The sequence below is a fragment of the Lactuca sativa genome, chromosome 2, assembly GCF_002870075.4.
Source record: "Lactuca sativa cultivar Salinas chromosome 2, Lsat_Salinas_v11, whole genome shotgun sequence".
Lineage (NCBI taxonomy): Eukaryota > Viridiplantae > Streptophyta > Magnoliopsida > Asterales > Asteraceae > Lactuca > Lactuca sativa.
The window spans coordinates 336,280-359,575 of record NC_056624.2 but is presented as its reverse complement, the minus strand read 5'-3'; the positions used below and the strand labels follow the sequence as shown (position 1 = coordinate 359,575).

The 23,296-nt window shown below is 34.0% G+C and overlaps 1 protein-coding gene across 1 annotated transcript; it reads right to left on the bottom strand.

The window, feature by feature from the left end:
* Positions 1–17,892: 17,892 nt before the first annotated feature.
* LOC111912078 (protein STICHEL-like 4) lies at positions 17,893–20,797 on the bottom strand. The gene is made up of 6 exons (XM_042899820.2): positions 19,820–20,797; positions 19,422–19,638; positions 19,163–19,345; positions 18,905–19,078; positions 18,208–18,811; positions 17,893–18,108 (listed from the first exon to the last, which is right to left on the bottom strand). The coding sequence occupies exons 1-6, from the start codon at positions 20,768–20,770 to the stop codon at positions 18,066–18,068; spliced, it is 2,172 nt and encodes a 723-aa protein (XP_042755754.2). The 5' UTR covers positions 20,771–20,797; the 3' UTR covers positions 17,893–18,065.
* Between the last annotated feature and the right edge of the window lie 2,499 nt (positions 20,798–23,296).

The window sequence follows — 23,296 nt, the reverse complement described above, 5'->3', positions numbered from 1 at the left end:
TGGGTTATAGCCATAAGAACATCCTATGTGCTCATGCAAACCCGAATGCTTGGATCTAGGTTTCTCTATTGTACATGCAATTCATCCAAGACTTTAAAACCTAGATCTAGCATATGATAATCAATATTAACATAAGAATGGGTTTAAGATATTACCTTGATTGTTATGTAGCAATAACAATCTCAAATCCTCTTTGTAATGAATTTAGAAAGCTTAGAGTCACAAATGTCACTCCTCTAATGGTTCACAAACACCAAGAGCAAGAGGATGAAGAGGAGAAGAGAAGAGACACCCAAAAACGTGTAGAAACCCTAAGGATTCAGTTGCCCACGTTTTTGGTGCCCAAGAGGTCCTTAAATAGTGAGGCTATTAGGGTTATCTAACAAGGAAACCCTAATTTGGATTCTTATTAATTCTTGACTAATATTAATTAAACAATATGATTTCTCCTTTAATATATTATTCACATAATATATTAATAAATCATAATTAATCCTTTCTCTCCATAATTCATCCTATCAAGTTGCTTTGGTGAAGGCAACCCAAAAGGACCATGCACCATCGGGTCAAGTACATACCAAAATAGTTATGGACTTAGACATTAATCCAACAGTCTCCCACTTGGATAAGTCTAACAACTATTATGCGTATGACTTCAGATCCTGATCTGCAATCGTAGCTTTCTAAAGCCGCTGTCAACTCTGATGTTATCAGATACGCGTGTCCTTTAGATAAGGGATCATATATTCTTCCATTCTAGATATCGTATAGACGGAGACATGGATCTAAATCATTCTCTCTGTCTATGTGTTGTTTCCCGATTTCTGATTTATGACGACTGACAACAGACTACAATTGAACACATCAATTTAGTCCCAACTTGGCCAAGCGCTTAGTTCCCATCACTAAATCATCGAGAGGCCTAAAGATATCGCTTTTATCCCTCTTTGGATAAAAGGAACGGATAAACTTTGACTCAATGCTCGCTTGCACTCACTTACCGAATCACACACAACAATATGTTTTATAACACCAAGTTACTAGTGTGTTTACATATTATCAATATGCAACCGACTCGCAAGATACAACTCACACATCTCGGTTTCAAGAATATAAGATATTATCGTCTCACCAATCACTTCTGATGAAATCCATGAAGTGATCCAAGTGAGCGTGGGTTTAATCCAATGCTCAAATCATATTCATAAGCACTCATGAACATTGCAGCAAACATTTGCTTATGTCTAATACACTTTAGACAATCCACACACCAATTCACGACAGTCTTCATTCATACGTACTTCCAACATATGAACGACTGTGGCCCATTCGAATAATTTGACTGTTCTGAACCAATTAAATTATTCAGGAAGTCAAAACATGCAAAGTCAAACACAAGAATAATACTAATCCCATATGGACCCAAACCTTTGAGTATAAATAAAACACCTTTTATTTATCACCATATTGATTACTCATTATTTGTTGTTTCGGGTAATCAACTTCTTACTTGAATTAATACAACACTTGTCCCATGCTCTTAGCATGTACATAATGTTTACCTATGGTTCTTACTTTGTGAAATAGATTAAATGAACACATTTCCAATCATACTCATTTCACAACTCCCAATCCTTTTCATAAGTGTAAGAATATCAAATTCTTGCCACTTATAGAATATGCTAGATTCTAACATTTTATGCAATTATCCTTTCGTAATGTCGTAGCACAAAAGTCACAATGACTATTGCCAATGAAATTACAAAGTCCTCTATTTGAGATTGTTACAATACAATTCCATAGATGTGATGTCTCTTACTCAAATTACATTCCTTTGAACATCCTTTTGCATAAAATTTTCTAATCTAGACATAGATTCTCAATATCCAACTCCCAATATGGAAACATTTCCATATTTTCCATATGACAACTCATTCTTAATAGAATCTTATCTATTCATAATAATGTCGATATGGTCCATCCAATATCATACTTCAAACTACTCACAAGCGACCAATCCTCAACGAGCTTTGGATCGTCCTTTGATAGTTGTTTAATTATCTTAGTCAAAACCGATTCTTGTCCTTTTTCCCTCTAAATGTGCTAGACATTTGGAAAATTTTAGAATGGTAAAATATTATAGCATTTGCAATTGATCCTATATCCGAAGCGTATGGGGCACGATGCATAATGTCTTACATAAAGATTTGATAGTTTATCAATCTTCTGCCATAATATTTTATGTGCTACGTTCTCACAATTCGAACTATGAAGAGGAATGTCGTAATCATAATCAAAATTTAAGAACACACTATGTATCCTTGACTAAATTTATTAACATTCCACAACCTAAGCCTTTAGATTTGAAATGAAGCATAATATTCTCTCCCTTAATTACATAAAAACAACTATTCAACCCTTACAACTTTGCAAAGTATGACTCTTGTTTTCTATAATTAATATTGCTAACTTGCAATACTTGCCTTAATAATCATACAAGCATAACATTTATGCTCCCACTATCATGATGATTATTGTCATATAATCATAACACTTATGCTCCCACTAGCTTTGACATGTATTCAGAAACCAGCTTGACTTCCAGAAAAACAATACTTATTGAATTTCTTAAGTTCATGTTTCTAATACCTAATGCTTTGATAATCCTTTATCTAAGCTTATACACCTTTGCCTTAGATAGCTCATATGTGTGTCTAAACAATTCAGACTAATTACCAAATCTCATAATTTGAATTATCGAAAGGGATACCGTAACCATAATCAAATTCGAGAATACAATTTTCACAATCACTATCTTATTAAAATCTCTTTTAGTGAAAGCATTTCCTCACAGTCATTTTCATGAAGGATGGAATCTTATGACACTTAGATTTTAATGATGTATGTGTTCCTATCCATGTGAATTTGTCAAAACCAAGGTTTGCGACAAATCCAAACTCATATGGACCAAACTCTTAATCTTGATTTCTTGCCTTATGGTAACACGAGTGCCCACCATGTCTTCCAAGCAGTTAAGCAGCTCACCCTTTCCTATCAATGTACTTTTCATTGATTAAGGTGCTTGCCTTTTATGCATTCAAATGAGAACTCATAGAACTCACATGCATAATTAACTCAATTGAAATGGCACAGAACACTACTAGAAAAAAAGGCCTTTTACGACCCTCATTGCGCGTCGTAAAACGCTCAGACGACGCGCAAATGCGTGTCAAGGAAGGCTCTGTCATAAAGAGAGACGACACACTTTTGCGCGTCGTCTATAGACGACACGCATTTACGACGCGCATTTATGACACACAATTACGACGCGCAATGCGTATCAAGGAAGGCCCTGTCATAAAGGAAGACGACGTGCAAATGCGTGTTGTAACCTTACGACGCGTGTGTTTTATGACAAGCAATGCGTATCAAGGAAGCCCATGTCATAAATGAAGATGACACGCATTTGCGTGTCGTAAACTTTAGTAACCATTTTCATATGCATTTACGACGCGTCTTTACGATACTCATTTACACATAATACAAAAATATGTAAACAAATATATACCAAAACAATCAATTTCATCCAATAACATCATGTCAAACAAGTTATCAAAAAATTTTAATACATTGATATTAAGGAGATCTAATTGTACATTGTTATTAAAGGGTTTTCCCTAACTATATAACATGATACTACATCCCTAACTATATAACCGGATCCTTCGTGTCATTGGATTGCCACCTGGAACTTTAGAAGTACCTTATAAGCAAGTGGGCTTTGGAATAAATACACCACAACTCGTTGAACCCCTGCTCCGATAATTCTTGTGACCTGATCAAATAAAAGTTCAAAAATTAATATGATAATATAATTATTAGAAGAATCAAACATGAATGTTAGTGGTAAAAGACAAAATTACCCTTTTCTCCATCCAAAGAATGTGGGATTTGGAATAAATACACTACAATATGATTTACCTGATATCAACAATGACAATCACAAATGTTGGACAAGTTATACGACACATCTAATGATTTAAGCGTAATCCACCAAAAGCTTTTATCTCAAACTAGTAGAGGGAATCATAAGACATTATCTCTTTTATTTTAAGCGGTAATTCAAACAAGTAATTTACAAGATGGAGATAATTATTTCCAGTTATTGGTGATTCAAATCAAATAGGTGCACAGAAGAGAAGAGCAACAAGTACCTCTAGATTGGCCGAGTGAAAAGGCTAATAGCAAACATTAGCCCTTAACTGCCCCTTCTGAAGAGAAAATGACAACATGTTCCCAATAGAATTCTCCTCACCAATGGATCCAATCACTTCAACTACAAGACTTTCATTCGGCCTGCCAGTTGCATCCAACTGCATTCAATTAATAGATTTAATTTAATTTAACCAAATTAATTAGCATATAAAAATTTGTAACCTTAATTATATGAAACATAACATGTGGGCCCTATTAATTCCTTTTTTTAATCATTCTTTTTATTTTAACACTTGTTTTCATTTAATAAATAGAATAGGAAGATTAGTATGAAAACATAAAATAGAAGGATATACTCAAAGCCAAAACAGTTGCATGCCTAACATGTTGCCCATGTTTATCAAAATTTAACAGATCATACTAATAACTCATACATATAGAATTATAAGGAAAAAAAGAGTAGGGTTTTCTCCATTCCATTCTTCCCCTGATTCCAGCATATATAGAGATACTTACCCGATCCTGATCCTTGATAAGCATAAGAAAGGAGGAAATTTCCGGGTACAGGACTACATCGATCTTCTCTGGTCTTTCCACTATTGAATACTTCGCAGCAACAACAACCGTTGCCCTGGTGAATGTAGCAAGACTAGTTGTTTGCTCCTACAAATTTTATATATATATATATATATATATATATATATATATATATATATATATATATATATATATATATATATATATATAAAAGAAAAATTAGACTTTAATTAATTTAAAAGACATTAAAGAAAGTTGAAAATATGTGTACCTTGAGGGCATGAACAAGTTTTGAAGGCTTGATCACCTGAAAAGATTAAAATGATCTTGGTTGAAGTCCCAGATTAGATAAATACAACAACAACAATACGTACATATAGATGGATATTGATATGACTGTTGAATTTGATCAAAAAAAGAATGCGGATGGATGTATCTCAATGTCGGATTTTAGATTTTTCAGGCCTATTTCGGGGAATAGCCAGGATGGCTACAAGTCCACTAGCAAAGGCTGTAACTGCTGCGATAGCAAAGGCTGGAGAATTCCCCCCTCCAAACAACTGGTCCCATGGTCCACTTCCAAGAGACACCAGCATCTATTATCAAACAAACAACATAAACCTCATCTTTTATTACCAAACCAACCCTAAATAAATAACTAACATAACTGTTGACATCTCTCCTCTTCTCTTGGCTAATATGAAACAAGCCTTTAATTTGGTGTCCCAATCAATAAAAAATATTTTAGGAATTTCATCCTTTCTTTTCTTCAATGTCTGTTTCTTTGGTAACTATAAATGAATGGAATGGATCTGTCATTTCTATTGTATTCCATTCTCATCTTAACTTCACTTGCTTCAAGGAGTGTAATAACATTATCTATAATTACAAAACTAAATAAAATGAATTCTTGCCAAATATACAAAATTTCTAATTTTTTAATATAAACTTTAATCAAATAACAATTATATACATATATATATATATATATATATATATATATATATATATATATAAACATTAGTGCTTTAAATTATTACAGAAATAAAAGTAATGCTTGATTCCATTCCATTCCTTTCTGACAAACAATCTTAATTTTTTCACTGAGCCATAATACTTCATTCTATTCCCTCAATTACTACATACCAAACACTACCTTAGAGTATGGAAAGATGTTAGTCAAATATTTGGAGGGTGGTGGGGAGACTAGTTTATGTCATTGTAATAATGTCATGTTATGGAAAAAAAATTCTCTTTGTTGGCTTATTTAGATCTGTGGACATTTTGTGTTGCTTTTTAGTGGAGGAGTTACTGAAAATCTTTGAGATCACGTGCCCAACAGGATTGTAGCTGCCAATCCAGTTGAACCCTTGTGCACATGTCACAAAATTAATAAAAAACTATATATGTTGATATTTGATTGATGGTTTTAATTTTTAATGTGAAAGTAAGGTGTAAGATTATGGTGATGTGTACTTACAAAGCTATAAGGAAAAATACAAAGAAACGTGTGCTTTGGAACAATGCAGACCATGGGATTGACTTCCCTTTGTAATGGTAAAATAGAGATAACCCTCCAGCTAAAGTTGAGGCAACAGGAAAACCAAAGGACAAATACCCCAAGGCAACTTTGGGGTCCGCTAGATACTTGCAGATAACTATGGCTTTTCCTGTTTTGTAGTAATTGTCATTGCACCTTAAAGACATAGATTCCCTACAATTAAAATTGAATGAAGAGTTTAAACAAAGGGAAAAATCAAGAAATCAAAAGCTTATTTCAAAAAAGGTTGAAACTTAAGGATGTTGTTATTGTTGATCAATTACTTGTATTTCATATTTCTATTTTGGAAAAAGAACCAGAAAAAAGACACACGTGTTTATTAAAAAAACACCTAAATTTAGTCTCTAAACGTGCTGCAATTCCTACACCTCGAACAGCCTAACAACAAGAGAAGAAGAAAGAAAGAATACACCCGTTTGTGTAAAAAGACGTAAACGCCCTCCTCATACTCATCATAAAAAAATAGCCTAACAACAATAGAAGAAGAAAGAAAGAGAATAGAAGTAACTAACAAGCACATTGGGCCTCTATTAAGGAGCCTTTATCATTTTTATCAACAGATTAATTAGCTAATCTTTCCATTTCTGCCCTTTGAAAAGCTGGAGGCTCTGAACCATAAAGTCCACCACAAAACTCCAAATAACAATATTTACAAAGCCCAAAACCTGATTGAACTGCATTGCTTTTCTGTTGACAAACAACTTCTATTAATCCAGGCATCTTTAACTCCTTTGAACTCTGTTTGCATGATTGCATTTCCTTCTCATACTCCTTTGTTTTACTAGTAAACTCATCAATCTTTTAAAAAAATCACATCAAACTCAGATTTACAAGATGAACAAATTATGAATATACACATGAAAACTCACAGATAAACTCCCAGCTTCTGTATTTTCAAACTCAATCAATTTCTTTTGCAATGTTGCTTCACATATATGTACAGTTTTAACCTGAAAATAATACAAGTATATAAAGAAATGAGTTAGAAACTTTTCATTCATAGCATTATATTGACAAAAAAAGGTAATTAAATGCATAGATTTAGATATAAGTCATACGTACAACATCCCCTCTTGAAAAATTATGTTCATGTAACACAGAAGAAACATATATTGCTGTTGTACATATCCCACTAGGTTTTCTTCATGTCCGTATAATATATATAAAATATAAAAAATAATTTGATGTACAAAATATAAAAATAATAATAGTATTCATAAAGAGGGAGAACTATGTGCACCTGGTGCACCGCTGATAGTTGGTGGATGTCTGAGACTCCAACTGATAAAGATACAATCCAGCAAAAGCAAGATGTGAGGGCTTCCATGAAGCAACTGAATAGCCAGTCCCCTGAACCAACTAAAAATTTTATTTAAGAAATGAAGAAAAAGGGATTTAACAAGAATCGGAAGTTTGTTCCTTCAATCATAAATCAAATGGAGAAAAAATAAGCCGGGAAGAAAACGGGATTTAGAAAGAGGGGGAGCAATGTACTCAATCCCTTCTCCCTTGATATCTAGGACCCTTTCCAGGGCCTTTCCAGTGCTCTCTGCAACCTTCCCGAACCATCACACGAAACAGAAGCAATCGCCAACGCCAGAATCGACAGGAAGGAGATGCCGGGGGCGCACATTTTCAAGGCGGACTTGCCTGGGTTGAAGAAAGAGGAGGTGGAGGTGGAGGTTGAAGAAGGAAGGTTGTTGCAGATAAGCGAAGAGAGGAGCAAGGAGCATGAGGAGAAGAACGACAAGTGGCATAGGGTTGAGAGGAGCTCTGGAAAGTTCTAAGGTCGTCGTACCTGATGTTGCCGGTAAGGGGAGGCGAGGTGAGATCTTCATTTGTGATCAAGGATAGGTTGCATATGTTGAATAGAGTTATCAGTTATTGGAGGTGTATAGCAGAGATGGTATTGTGATTAGGGTTTGCAGAGAGAAGGAAGAAGAGAATGAAGGGGATCTTGAAGCGGGGCATTAAAAAATTTAAGAATTTTGAGTGGATTTCATTTCCCCCTTTAAAGAACGCGCGTTTTGAGTAAAACATAAAGCGACATTCACAGAGGACGCGCATTTTAGATAAAGTGTCCTCCGTGTTTTTATTTTTTTTACATGAGACACTAATTTAAGGTCACGCAATAATGCGTGACATAAATCCTTCAATTTTTTGAAGAGATGACTCTTTTTTGATGTCACTCTCTTTTACGTAACATAAATCAATGAGTGTCGTGGTTTGTGCGTCATAAAAGGCCTTTTTTCTAGTAGTGGAAACAAGATAGTGTCAGCACGATAGGTTGCAAACCTCAACTCGTGTGCTAGTGATGATCGATAAGGTTTATTCTTGATTTGTTCTTGAAACCTTTCAAGACCATTAAGACTCCCACTGACTCCTTGACATATAAGATTCTCTTGTCAATAAACATTTCTCGACAAACAAATATTCAAGAGTTAGTGTAGCTTTTATCAAGACAAAACTCTTCACAAAATTGGTCCTAGTTGGTCTTTGTCTTATCCACGACATCACAACTTACCAATTCCAAATGTGCAAGAATAAGAAAAACTTTTTTCTAAATTCTACATTTGATGAATGTTATAAACCTTCTTAAGACTTGTCACTCAATGTCATAATCTTAACTCTAAGACTAGTTTTGGAACGAAGTATGATTGACTTCTTGATTTAACCATTTCTTCAATTCTTGATTCCTCTTCTCAGACATACAATTGTACTAAGACTCACTTAGAGGATCAATTGAGATATGGTTCTTAATCATTAAGACCTATCATAAAACATAATAAAAGGTACTATCTTTTCTTCTTAGAATAGAGAAACTTTTATCTTTCTGCCTACTTGATTCTTCTTATTCGTTCTGCTATTGATTTAAACCTTTTTCAATCAATTCAGAATTACACTTAATCTTATAAGTATAATCATATTTACTAAGCCTTTAGTAAATCATGACGAATATCTTTGTTACTCTTGTGGTGGACTTAATCAACACACAACTTTGTGTACTCGATCTCTTAGTCCTTCACTTGACACTTTGTCAACGAATTAGTCTAATTTCCAAATATGAAATTTCTCATTCATTGTGCAACCAAGTTGCATGATTCCAAGTTTCTGTCCAATTGAAACTTGGGCGATGAGAAACTCTCCCTATTTGGTAAATTCTCGACATTTCCACAAACAACATAATTAAGAATCACATCCACTTGTTGTAGAATTATACGAACATCAATTTTCATAACGATTTCATTGCAAGGAAATAAATAAATAAATAAATGAGTCAAACCAAAATTTATTTTATTCATAAAAGCAGCGGAAAACATCTGTCCTTACAATGAAAAATCAACTGAAAACTATGTAGTCAAAAGAAAAAATTCCTAACAACTCTATCATAACTTTCTAAGCTCAAAATCTAATCTTCAAGTCCATGCGATCGAGATCCATTTCTTTGTGATTAGACTCATCTTGCTCTTTCATCAAGCTTCCTCTCTTTTCACTGATCCTGCAAAACATTCAAATGCAATCTTATCACATTATATAATAAGAATCAACGAATAGGAACTTAATGAAGTTAGATAGTGGATTTTACCTGAAGCACAGCCATACTCTTTGACTCTCCCATCTTCTGGACTCTTCAGGCTCTTAGGGCAGACTTGCATCCAACGCCCTTTCTCTTGGCAGCAAACGCAGGTCGGTTCTCCTAGAACGTCCTCGGAAGCATGGTTGGTTGATTTTCCCAACAAATATGCTTCATTTCCTTGCCAAATCATTTCTGATTCAACAGCAATGAGCATGTAAGTTAAGTCAATGAGGCTTGCGTCATGATCCATCATACAATACTTTTTGTTGAACTCATTATATGATTCAGGGAGTAACTGCTGAACCCAGTCCACAGCCAACTTATCAGGGAATGACGCACCCAACATTATCAACGTATCGATGTGTGATTTCATTCCTAGAACGTGGGCACACATGGTTTTACCATCTTCATGTTTCATTTCCAATAGGGCTTTAGTGACATTGAACCTTTCAATTCTTCGATCTTGTGGGTTAGGGAGAATAATTGGAGGAAGTGGAGGAAGTGAAGCATGATCTCTTGTTCCTCGATTGAATCGTGGAATATCCTCTTCATGTGGAATGCTTGTTCCACGGGATTTGGGAAGACCATAGTTGTCGTACTTTGACATCTACAAAACGGTAGAAAAATAAATTCAAGTTAGTTGATTGATTGAGTCCTTAATAAATCACCCAAATGAGATATCAAGGCTAGGACCCAACACAATATTCCACAACTCGGGAGAGGGATGCCGTAACCCAAATTGCAGAACATTTGAAGGTAAGTGAATGACGATTCACTAATTTTCCCCCATGAAAAACGAAAAATGGATTAAGTTTTAAATGTATTGAAAACTCCTAGATCCTTTGAGATTCATTGAACTTTTCAATGGCATGTTTAAATCTCGATATGCCCCTCGATTTGTGACTGGGATGCCGAGGATCACAAAACAGGGTGTGAATAACCATGCAAACTTACATGGTGCCCCCACATGTTACAGTCACCTATTCGATGTGCCGGTTAACCACACACGCTCCACCGAACTATGACAAACATTGAGTCACCCTTTGCTACCTTTGCTTAGAACCATTTAGTGTGTCGGTTAACCACACACGCTCCACTAACGTCTTCGCAAGGGTACAAAGTGTAATTTCATGGAATTGCATCAATTCACTTTTGCCTAAAGTAACTAAGATTGGGAATTTGTAAAACATTTAGTTACTTTTGTACTTCATTATACTTATAATGGAAGGTTTATGTCCTATCCTACCCGTTCGGCTAACGACCCTCCACTAGTCAAGAGTGCGGTGAGTAAGAGTGGATACCCATTCAATCGCCATTTTATAGGCAATTTCCTTAAACACCCCTTATAGACCAGCTTCGTGAATGAGGCCTACTAACGGTAAGACTGACTTTAACTCATACATATATATAATGTTAGAATTTTAATGTTATATATAGTATAGGGTGTATTTTACACTTTTAAAATACTATGTGGTCAAATTTAATAATTATACTATTAATTCAATTAAATTGTAAACCAAAACTTTTATGGATTTATTAAATCTCTTTTAATTATACACTTTAAATAATTAATAAAACCATAAGGGTGTGATTTGAACTTTTCAAAATAATACTAGGGTTTTAGAATTTAACATTCCTAAATTAAACTTTTAATCAACTTTTAAATTCCAAAACTTGAGGGCAAGTTTTGAAACATTTCAAAACATTAGGGTTTAGAATTTAAATATTTCAAAATCAAACCTTTTAATCAAAAATTTAAATTCCAAAACTTGAGGGCAAGTCTTGAAACTTTTCAAAACACAAGGATCAAATAGCAAATAACTTAAATTAAACAAGTAATCTAATTATTATCTAATTTGACCTAAAATCAATTTCTTGCAAGATAAGTTACCCAATTAATACAAATAATCAAACTTTAATCAAATAAGGAAGTTATTATCTAATCAATTGGTAATTATCTTTTGTTTAATCAAGGATATACTCAAAAATATGTTTAAAATCGGATTTTAATTACCCAAAACAGATAAGACAAGTATCTATGACCAAAACAGCAAGAAATCCTGAAACTGCCTCATTCTGACGCTCGAACTCGCCGAGTTCCTTAATGGACTCGCCGAGTAGGAGCCAACTCGCTGAGTCCACATTGGAACCCGCCGAGTTCAGCAGTCAGAAAGCCAAAATTTCGATTTTGCAACAAGAATGAACATGCAAGGCATCAATACAATAGAAACCAATCAAGGCTCTGATACCACTGATGGGTTATAGCCATAAGAACATCCTATGTGCTCATGCAAACCCTAATGCTTGGATCTAGGTTTCTCTATTGTACATTCAATTCATCCAAGACTTTAAACCCTAGATCTAGCATATGATAATCAATATTAACATAAGAATGGGTTTAAGATATTACCTTGATTGTTATGTAGCAATAACAATCTCAAATCCTCCTTGTAATGACTTTAGAAAGCTTAGAGTCACAAATGTCACTCCTCTAATGGTTCACAAACACCAAGAGCAAGAGGATGAAGAGGAGAAGAGAAGAGACACCCAAAAATGTGTAGAAACCCTAAGGATTCAGTTGCCCACGTTTTTGGTGCCCAAGGAGTCCTTAAATAGTGAGGCTATTAGGGTTATCTAACAAGGAAACCCTAATTTGGATGCTTAAGCCCTAAGCAACCCATGGACTCCTTCCTTAGAGGCCTAGGACGATTTCTAATGGGTTTCCCCATAGAATTCGTCCATCCCTCTAATATAGAGTCCATTAGCCCAATATTAAATTATCACACAATTGACAGTTCTAGTCCCTTAAGTTTAATTAATTTCTTTTAGCCACAAACTTAATTCTTATTAATTCTTGACTAATATTAATTAAACAATATGATTTCTCCTTTAATATATTATTCTCATAATATATTAATAAATCATAATTAATCCTTTCTCTCCATAATTCATCCTATAAAGTTGTTTTGGTGAAGGCAACACAAAAGGACCATGCACCATCGGGTCAAGTACATACCAAAATACTTATGGACTTAGACATTAATCCAAAAATATTATCTTATGAAAAAATGTTATTTGACATGTAAAAACCATTTTCATACAAAAAACATAACATACATTTAACATAAAATAAACATCACAAACATGCATTATAATGTGTATAAACCAAGCCACATCTAGTAATAATTTTTGTAAGCCATCACAAGAATTATTAAGTATTTCCTAAAGGACTTAAGGGACACTTCAAAAGGTCTTCAAGCTCCCACTTTCCAAGAAAACTCTTTCTTGCAAATGGTCTTCAAGTCTTCATGTTGTGAAGGTTGGATCACTTAAACCATTAAGGCTATAATCAAGCCCAAAACCAAAAGTAGAAGCTTACGGTTTGGATTATGGTCTTAAATGATTAATTCATCTTCAAGGAGGTAATTTATTAATCTTGATACATTTAAAAAGAAATAAAACTAGTCTAACAAATGAAAAAATGACAAAATATCTATTTATCTATTACATCTTATGAATAAATAACTATCAACCAAACACTACTTAAATATCCAAATGGCTTGTTTATACACAACAAGATATCAAATATTACAACAAATAATTCTTTGTTTTTCTAAGGCAACCTTTTATATAACCAAAATACATGAAAAATGGTTGTATATAAAAATAAACAAATTTAACCAAGAAGTTGCCAAAGAAGACAAATATGGATTTTTCTTAACCAAAAGAAATTCATGCTTGTTTTCCAAAAACCAAAGATTATCAAGTATAAAAAATCATTCTAACGTATAAAAGATGGCTATGATACCATTGTTGGGTTTTGATATGAAATAGAAGTTTGTTTTTTCACATAAACTGGCAACGTGAGACTTTAAAAATAACAAGTTTATTTTTAGTTCATAACAAAACCGAACCATCATGGATCCATTTATAGAGGTTAGAATGAAATAAAAACAACCATAGGGTGTTTTAGAGATAACCTTTGAAGCCTTTGAACCCACTTGGTTTTCGGGTGTTGATGAAGATAACAAAAATCAAAGAGTATGATTTCTCTACAAGTATCCACCATCAAAAGTAAGGCACTTGGAATGCTAGTTCCTTTTTGTATTATTGAGTGTCTAAAGTCTTTAAGTGCTTAACTTAAATAAGCACTAAAGGGAACAACCCAAGAGGTCTTCTAAACCACCAAAGTACAGCACCAAACTTCATAAGAAGAAAGGTCTTCATATTCACGATTTTGAAGAGAGAAAGAAGGGAAGAAGAGAGTGTTTTTCTTGGACCAAAAACTAGAACCATCTTCATGTAAGAGACCCTTTATTTATAATCCCATCTAAGAATGGTCTTTTGAATATAATATTCAAAGTATGGGCTATAAATGGAGGCATGAGGAACATTATGATGGAGGTTGACAAGCAACCTCCATGCTTCTTACAAGTTTCGGCCTTATGGCCAAAAATAATAAAATAATGTTCACTAGTCCTTTAACCATGGTAGAGTAAGCCTTTGATTTAATCATGGTTAACCAAAGTGTCCAAAATTTTGTACATGACTTATTATATGATACCTTATCAAATAAAAACTATTTTTCCACTTCTTACAATATTGTTTTCATAGAACAATAATTTTTCTATAATTAAATACAAGAATTGATATTATTTATTAATAATAATATTAATAATAAATATACAAAATATGCCAACTTTATAAAGGTGTGACCCTATAGGGTCATATATTATTAGCAATATTACTCCATAATGATTCTTGGGCATATAGATCCAACAGTAGGATCACCTCTCCAAGTGTCTATCTCACTCTGAATATATACGGTTATGAATTTCTTTGGGTTGTTGGTATTTAGTATGTTGCTATGTTGTAGTGATCCGTTAGATCTGTATCCAGGTCTATAGGATGTTATGCGGTAGTGATTTGTAGATCTATATGTATACATGTACTTGTCAGTTATAAACTAGTGGAGTGCCCTAGGGATTGTATGTGGTCAAGTAGGATAGCTTGAGAACTCTTGATCTAGGCTTTCTTGCCTATTCCTTGTTTGGTTGTGGACCTAAAGTAGGATTATCTGTTCGGGTGGCTATCTCACCTCTGGCTACTTATGGTTACACACTTTATGGAGGTAGCTAGTAGTGGGACAGTGTGCGGTGCGATGACTAGTAGGCGGTAATGAGTTGTATGATTGTTGTTTGTCTATATTATGTGCCTGGTTGATCCTTGATTGTTTATATGTCGACATATGGCAGTAGGGGGTACAGGCGGCCCTGCTTTGTGTTGTAGGCCAAGATACCCGGTGCGGGACGGCTGTAAGCCGAAGGCTCGGAGGCTCGAGAGGAGCGCTTGGGTTGAGGAGATAGGCCAATACACCTTGGGTATTCCGTCCAGATGACTGATTAGACCCGTTGCATGTTGGCATTCCAGTCCGAGCACTAATTAGGCCTAGGTATTCTAACCAGGAGGTTGTGGGACATTATGCATGTTTGTATGTTTATCGTATGGAGTATTTTGGCGAAAACTCACTAAATTTTATGCTTACCAAGTTGTTTATTGTTTCAGGTATAATCGGTCATCGTGATAAGGCAAAGGAGCGATTGTACACATTCATCAGCAGCAATGAAGACTTCACGCTTTAATATTACTCTGATTTTCAATAAATGTATTTGGAATAAACTGTTTTCTTCAAAAAGGGAATTATACATGGAAAGTTTTACTTAAATAAAATGATAACTTTTGGTTGTGAAAATAAGACGTTACAATATGTTGTTGTTTGTGTCTCTCCATGTGTGTGGCTATATGTGTGGGTCGGGGGAACAAAAACTAAATTTCTATTTCTTGCATTTAGCCCAACATTAAAATAATGAGATCTTTATGTTATTTACTACACTAAATGAAATTTTCCACCCTCTATCACAAGAAGATAACAAAAGTAGCTTTGTACGTATGTGATTTGTCTGTGTGTAAGTGTGACTGTGATCAGTTACGGTAAGTTTTGAGAGATTATACAAGATAAAATTATAATAATTGTTTAGTTATTGAACTATATCTGACTGATCACAAGCACATGTTGCCAAGAAGCTTGATATTTTGTTTATGTTGGGAAGGAAGATTCTGTTTTCTAGAGTGATGAACAAATAGCTTCATTTTAATGGTTTAGTTGTTGGCTTCTGACTATTGATGTTGCTAATGGTTGATACATCTGATTACTGTTGATTTTAGTTGAGTTAGAGTTGTACATCTTAATCTGTTTGCTTTTTCTTATCTAGTATGGTAACAATTTTTTTTCGTTTACTTGATATATGAGAGTTTAACTTATGGATTAAAATTTCAAAAAACGGAATGTCCTTACTTATCAGGTAGGATAAGAATTGTTACTAGATATATAACATGTGTCTTGGTAGGTTAAGTTACAATATGAATACTTTATGCATTCATAAGGGAGGAGGGAGTCGTTCCCACTGAACCCACTGTCACGTCAGCTTTTCTCTTTCATTTTTTTTCATCTTTCCCAACCCACAACATACGGAAATGTTATCTTTCTCAACCCACTCAATTAAAAAAAATAATAAACAACTAAGGTACAAATCTTAAAACACACAGTACAAGAGAAAATGAGAAAGAGAAAGTAGAGAGAGAGAATGAAGTGGGTTCGTGAAACCAATTAAACAAACGGCTAAAGAGAGAATGGTACCGGCGATAACTTTATTGCTAATCAAGATTTTACGTTGATTATTTTGTATTTTTTTTAATTGAGTGGATTGAGAAATATAGGATTTACGTGTGTTGTGGGTTGGGAAAGATGAAGAAAAATCAAAGAGAAAAGTTGATGTGGCAGTGGGTTCATTGGGTTCAATGGGTTGGAAGGGAACGACTCCCTCCTCCTTAATCCCTTTTTCAGGTTTTACCATTTTTGTACTCTTCCTCAACCTTTACTTCATAATTTCCTTTTTTTTCTGTGGTGGAACTTCGTATTTCTTGCACTTTACCCATTTAAACAGTAAAAAATTATAATGGCTTAATCACTATATATAAGAGCTTAGTGGCCAAATAAGTTAAACGGGAAAGATTAGCATCTTTATTTCAAAGTTTCATATCATTTTTGGTCTTTGGAACCTACATTCATTGATTTGTTTGTTATCACATCATATTCTCATTTTCTCTGATTTCAGTATTATACTTTGAAACTTTTACTCATTTGGGCTAACTTTTCAAAATACATTGCCTTAACCTTGACGTACATCTCCTTGATCTTGAACAATTTGTAATGTTTTTGGATTATTTATCAAAAACTTAGATTTATAAGTATAACTAGTTGTGAGACCCGTATAATATACAGGTTGATTAAAACAAAATGTTAAGTACGAACGATTAAATAGAAATTTTATTTGAATTTGAAATTGAAATAAGTGAAAACTATGAGAAAAAACATGCAAAGAATAAATTAATTAAAATTATGTGTTTAGTGTGTACTAAACGGGTTAATTATAATAAAATATTAAACATAAAGGTTTAAAGTGTAAATTTATTTGGCATTGAATTTGAAATTTAAAATTTAAAATTTGATAGTCATTATGGTAGGTTTAATTTATGGAAAGTAAATTAATGATATATTGAAAATGAAAATTAAAGTAATGACAAGTGGAAAATAAATATATCTCAAATTATAACAAAATAACATGTGGTTAATCTTATGAGAGAAGAACATGTGGCAAAATCACTTTCATTTATTAGAGTAGATGTATGCCTAAATTTCCAAAGTCAGATGTCTAAGATAAAAATAAAAATAAAAATAAAAAACCATAAATTTAAGGGTTCTTAATATGAACAGTTTTCGATACTAATGGTGTAATGTTCCAATTCCATGAAAATTTTAAGGTCTAATAAAAAATTTGAACTTTTTTTTTAAGGAAAACAATTTCAAATTCTTGAAAAAAAAAACCTTGAAGGTTTAGTATAATGAACACTTGTTAATATCGAATCTTTAAACAATGTTCCAACAAACGCAAAACCGATCAAGCGTCTGCAACGTGTGTTCGTTGGAATTCGTCAAATACATAATTTATACATATGTGAATATTCCACTCTTTTAGTTCCAAAATACCAAACTAACTCGAAGCATAGTTGCGCTGTTTTTTTTTTGGATAACAAAAGTTGGACTTTTTCATGCCTTCAACAACATATGTCAACGCTACTCCTTGCCAGATTTGATTTTCTGCACAGACAACAAAATAATCTTATCCTCAATTCAAGTACTCGTCGTAATTCAAGCAAAGATCCATAGATTAAATATATGTTCGTATTTAAAACTTACAGTTGATCTGCAGATGGTTCTCGGAAACGGCGGTCTTTGGAACTCTTCTTCACTCCATCCTCTCCATCTTTGTTTGACTTTTCATATATTACATCTTGACTATAGGGCTCAACACTTGCATCGCTCTGTGGGATAGAAGATAAAGACAGCCATCTGTGTCTGGACCTGTTGGGTCTCATGGTTTGTGTTGCATATTTGGAATCTCCTGGGTGTACTAACTTTGTTCTTTGGGGATCTTTAGTAGTTAGACGGTATTCGGCAGTTGGATTTTCAAGCATGTTGGTCAAACTTTGGAGTTGACCTGTGTTTCGGTCTCTTCCTTTTGCTGAATATCTATGCGGTCGTTGAGAGGTCGAGCAGGATTTCGATTTTCTGAGTCTGAAGCCCTCTGATTGCCCTTCGTTCTTGTTTGAATCTAAGTAGTCGAATGCCAAAGGAAGGCTTCCACTCATTGTTCTACTTTTACCATCTTGTTCCAGGCTCATATGGAGACTAACTGGACATCCCATAGCAACTTCAAGTGCTTTTGATAAACTTTCTTCTGAAATTTCTGCCGCCGTCTTGTCGTCTTGATTCGTAAAAGTCAAATGTACGATAGCGTTGACTGTCAGTAATGTTAGAAATCAAATCCTGTTTAGCAACAAGTATGAAATACATTGATTATAAACAGTACTATAGTATACAAGATTTGCATTACTCCTCGAGATACACAATAAAGCTAGTTTTGCTTGGTCTTGTAGGAATTTTTGTGTGTGCGAGTTTTCTACTTCCTTCAGCACATCTTTCCATAGCTTTTCCATGTCGCTTAAGCTTCCCCTACTAGATTTTCCCTCGTCATGTCTTTGGTGTTCGACAGATGTGTGTGGTTCACCTGCATGCATACCAGCTACAATTATGTCTATATACATATATAGTCATGAACCATCAGTGTAATATATGAGCTAATATTAATTACGTCTTATTTCTGTGGAATATGACGAACGCTTAGGAATTCTGCTTTTTGAGGCTTTCTTCAAGGAAGCGATATCTAGAAAAGTTGCAATTATAGATGAAGTCTGGTGATTTGAAGACCGGAGTTTCCTTTCTGTTTCAACTAGTAACTTCAAGATGTAGCACAATCTTGCTGACTGAGTTTTGCCTGCAGATGACAACTGAGCATCAAAAATTGCAAGTAGAATATATAGGCAATTAGAAAGATAAGACACTTGTCTTACTGAGTTGCGATCTACTTCTTTGTGAGGGTGAAGATGATGAATCCAGAACTTGACTTCCGGAGAGAATGTTGGTGATGAGATTTGCTAGCTGAGATACAAAGGATGCTGGTTCAACACTTTCACTCAGCTTCTTGGCATATCTTATTGCGTTCATGGTGTTGCCTGAAACCGCCACAGCTAGCAACTCTAGCAGCTTGCTTTCAGGGATCAGACCCACCTGTTATAGACATATATTAACTGTTCCGATCATATATATATATATATATATATATATATATATATATATATATATATATATATATATATATATATATATATATATATATATATATATATATATATATATATATATATATATATATATATATATATATATATATATATTCACACACACATACCAGCTGTTGGGCGATTAAGGTATTGATGCTCGTCCCCAACAAGGCCAATTGATCCAATATATTTTCAGCGTCTCTCAAAGATCCTTCTGATTTAGCAACTATGAGCTTCAATGCTTCTTTCTCGATCCCCATACGTTCATGGACAAGAATTCTTGACAGCTTTTGGGCAACTTCCTCATCGTGAAGCTTTCTGAAGTAAAACTTCTGACATCTTGATGAGATATTTCCGGTGAAGGAATGTGCATGTGTAGTTATGAGCAGAAACACCAGATTAGTAGCATACGGGTTCTCTACTAATCTCATTAACTCATTCCATGCATCCACAGTTAACAAGTGACAATCCTCAATGATAAAAACCTTCAACCCTGGAATCGCCTGATTAAATGAGGTGTTGTGGAGGAGTGTTTTAATTTTTTCAAAGCCGGAAATACAATTTGCAGAACAGAGGTCCATGGTGTAGAGGCTTCTTGAACAGCCTTTGCAACTGCAACAAGGTTTTGTGTTATGAAAAGTTGATTCGCAGTTCAAAGCCATTGCAAATACTCTAGCGGTGGATGTCTTCCCTGTTCCGTTGGGACCATAGAAAAGATAAAGTGGAGCAATCTTTTTCTTCTGGATGGCGTTAGACAGCGTCTTGACAACAACAGTATGCCCCACAATCTCCTGAAAGAGTTTTGGCTGATACTTGTTACTGAGACTTGTAGTATTCATAAGCATTTGACCTTTTGTTTCGTAACAGATATTATCCTGGCTAATGGATTCTACTTGATTATCTGTTCTGTTCACTGCATGCTGCTTCTGTTTGGCTTTTATCTTTCTACCCATAAGAGAGAGTACTGGTCGTCTTCTTTGAGTAGCTATTTTTGATCCAGTAGTTTTCATTTTTAGTCTGCTAGCACTTTCACCCTTGTTGTCTGGATCTGCGAATGGCTGCACAGAATAGTCACCCATGTATATTTTGAAAGATTAGATCGTTGGTATTATTGATGTTTTCTGGTTCCATGTTATATATGAGAAAAAAAGAGGAGGGTATGAGATTTTTTTAACTTTATATTGAGGCAAGCTTGAGTGTCAGGCTACCATTTAGCCGGCGGTTGATAAGATGACAAAATGAAGAGAAAAGGATTAAGAACAAGTAGTAAGTAGGAATGAAATATGGAGATTGCTCCATTTGGAGGCTAGTATACTAATTAAAGCCTTCATTTGTAGGGGGAGTTGGTGATGCTGATAAATGAATATATATTTAATCTTTACCTTAATTATAGTATAATTCATTATATCTCCGTCACCTTTTCTTTATCAGACTGAAATGGCATCTCTTCCTGTGCTTACACTAGAGATGCTTCAACTAAATCTACTCCCTTTGTCTGCATTATGCTCTTAAATTTATTTTCTACCAGGTGGTTCACCATGTATGACATAGGTTTATTTAAAAAAAATTAAATATAAAATTTTAACAATTTGAAAAGTTTGAATTTATAAAAAAAAATAATAAGAAATCTTTTGAATTATTAAAATTAATAAGACTTTAATGTATTGGATACATTACATATATAAACATTTTTTAATAAATACCTTACATATATATTACCTTACATATTAAATGTGGAATTTTAATTTAATAAAATAAAAAATACAATAAAATGACAAGTGGAAAATAGAAAATTTTAAAATGTTAGAAAATGACATGTGTCCAAATGAAGGAGAAGAGGACATGTGGCAAAAAAAACATTCATTTATTATAGTAGATTATAGTAGATTTCTATTTTTTTTTGGCACGTATTTGGTTACCCTTACGCAGTGGCGGAGGGAATGGAGAGCTACCGGATGCGTAGCCCCCTCTAATGCAAATATTATGATGATAGAATAGATATAGTAAGCCCATCATGTATTTAAAAGTCCATATAATAATATAAAATATAATGTCGGTTTGCCTCCTTTAATATTTATGATATGATATATGGGTTTTTTCTAGATACGAGCATGTTGGTCGCAGTTGATTAGAAACATATGGAGTAAAAGCCTAACTAATACCCTAATTTTAAGTTAATTGGTATAATAAGAATTCAATATTAAACCTAGCCACTAGCCACAAAGACATAAATTACATATCTTTTTTTAATAAACGACGGCTTTGAAGATCGGTTTCTTATTTTTGCTTCTGCCTCCTTCTACACCAATTAATCAAGTAAATTCTTTTTTATTAGATTTAGTTTTACTAGTAATTTGTAATTGCTAATATTATCAATTTGTTAACCATTTGTTAACCGTAAGTAGTTACTATCATATGATTTGATAATATGGTTTGTTATAGTTATAAATTTATAGAAAAATTATGAGCAAAAACAGAACTATGGATTCTTTGTAAGAAAATAAGGATAAAATAGTCTTGGAAATTCTAAGAATTGTGATTTCACTGTCAAATCAAAGTATTGGGTGGTACTCCCTAATCTTTGATTGGATAAGACTCAGAAGAGAAAAGAACAGAGAATGAGTATATGAATTTTTCGTAAGTACCAGAAAAAACTGACCAAAATCGGTTAAATACCTTCTTTGTCTGAAAACTGTCATAAAACAGTTTGGCAACAGTCAACAAACTGTCATAAATCCGGGTTTTCTATAAGAATTAATACCAAGTCAAAAACGGGTCAAATATTCTAAATTTGGATTTCTGATGCATTTTCAATACAGCTCGATCCCAGCCAGGGGCTCTACCCCTTGGACCCCGTCAGGGGCTGCCGCCCCTTGGACCCCGCTTCCAGGGGCGCTGCCGCCGGACCCCCATTCATTCAGGGGTTTCGCCCCTAAATGACTGTCTACTTTTAATCTTGAATAGACTTAAACAAGTGTGCACTCCACACCTTCCTTACTTGTTTAATATTTATCAAGATCACTTTTGGTCATCAAAAGTAATCCCATTACACTTAAATCACATTAGTGAAACAAATCACCAACATTCTTTTTTAAGACGAATTAAATTTATAAGAGAAATTATGAGAAAGAAAAAAAACCATGATTCTTTTTTCAAACAAACAGCAGATAAATAAAGTAACACGTACATCTTTAATTTGGTAGTATATCGCCCTACTAGTAACGACTATGGTAATATCCATAAATGAAACTCTTTTTCCATTATTTCTATACCATTTTTATGTAAAGGACGGCGTAGGATTGGAGATGGTGTTAACAGAAGCCCACTTATTTGGCATTTGGGCTCAAATGATCTGAAACTATTTTTATTGGGATAAAGAGTGAAAATAATAAAATTTACTTGACCAGAACTGCAAGTTGGTTGATAGTTTAGGGGCTAGTTTTGTAATTTACTCAAATAAACTATGACAGGGCGTCTTCAAGCAACTCTTCGTTCTTTCTTTCCCCCAAAAAAAGTAAGGTCTCGCCTGCCTGTTTCGGACTCATAGGAGATCAATAAATCTCAAATCCTCTACGCGACATGATTGTCTTCATTTTCTTATTATT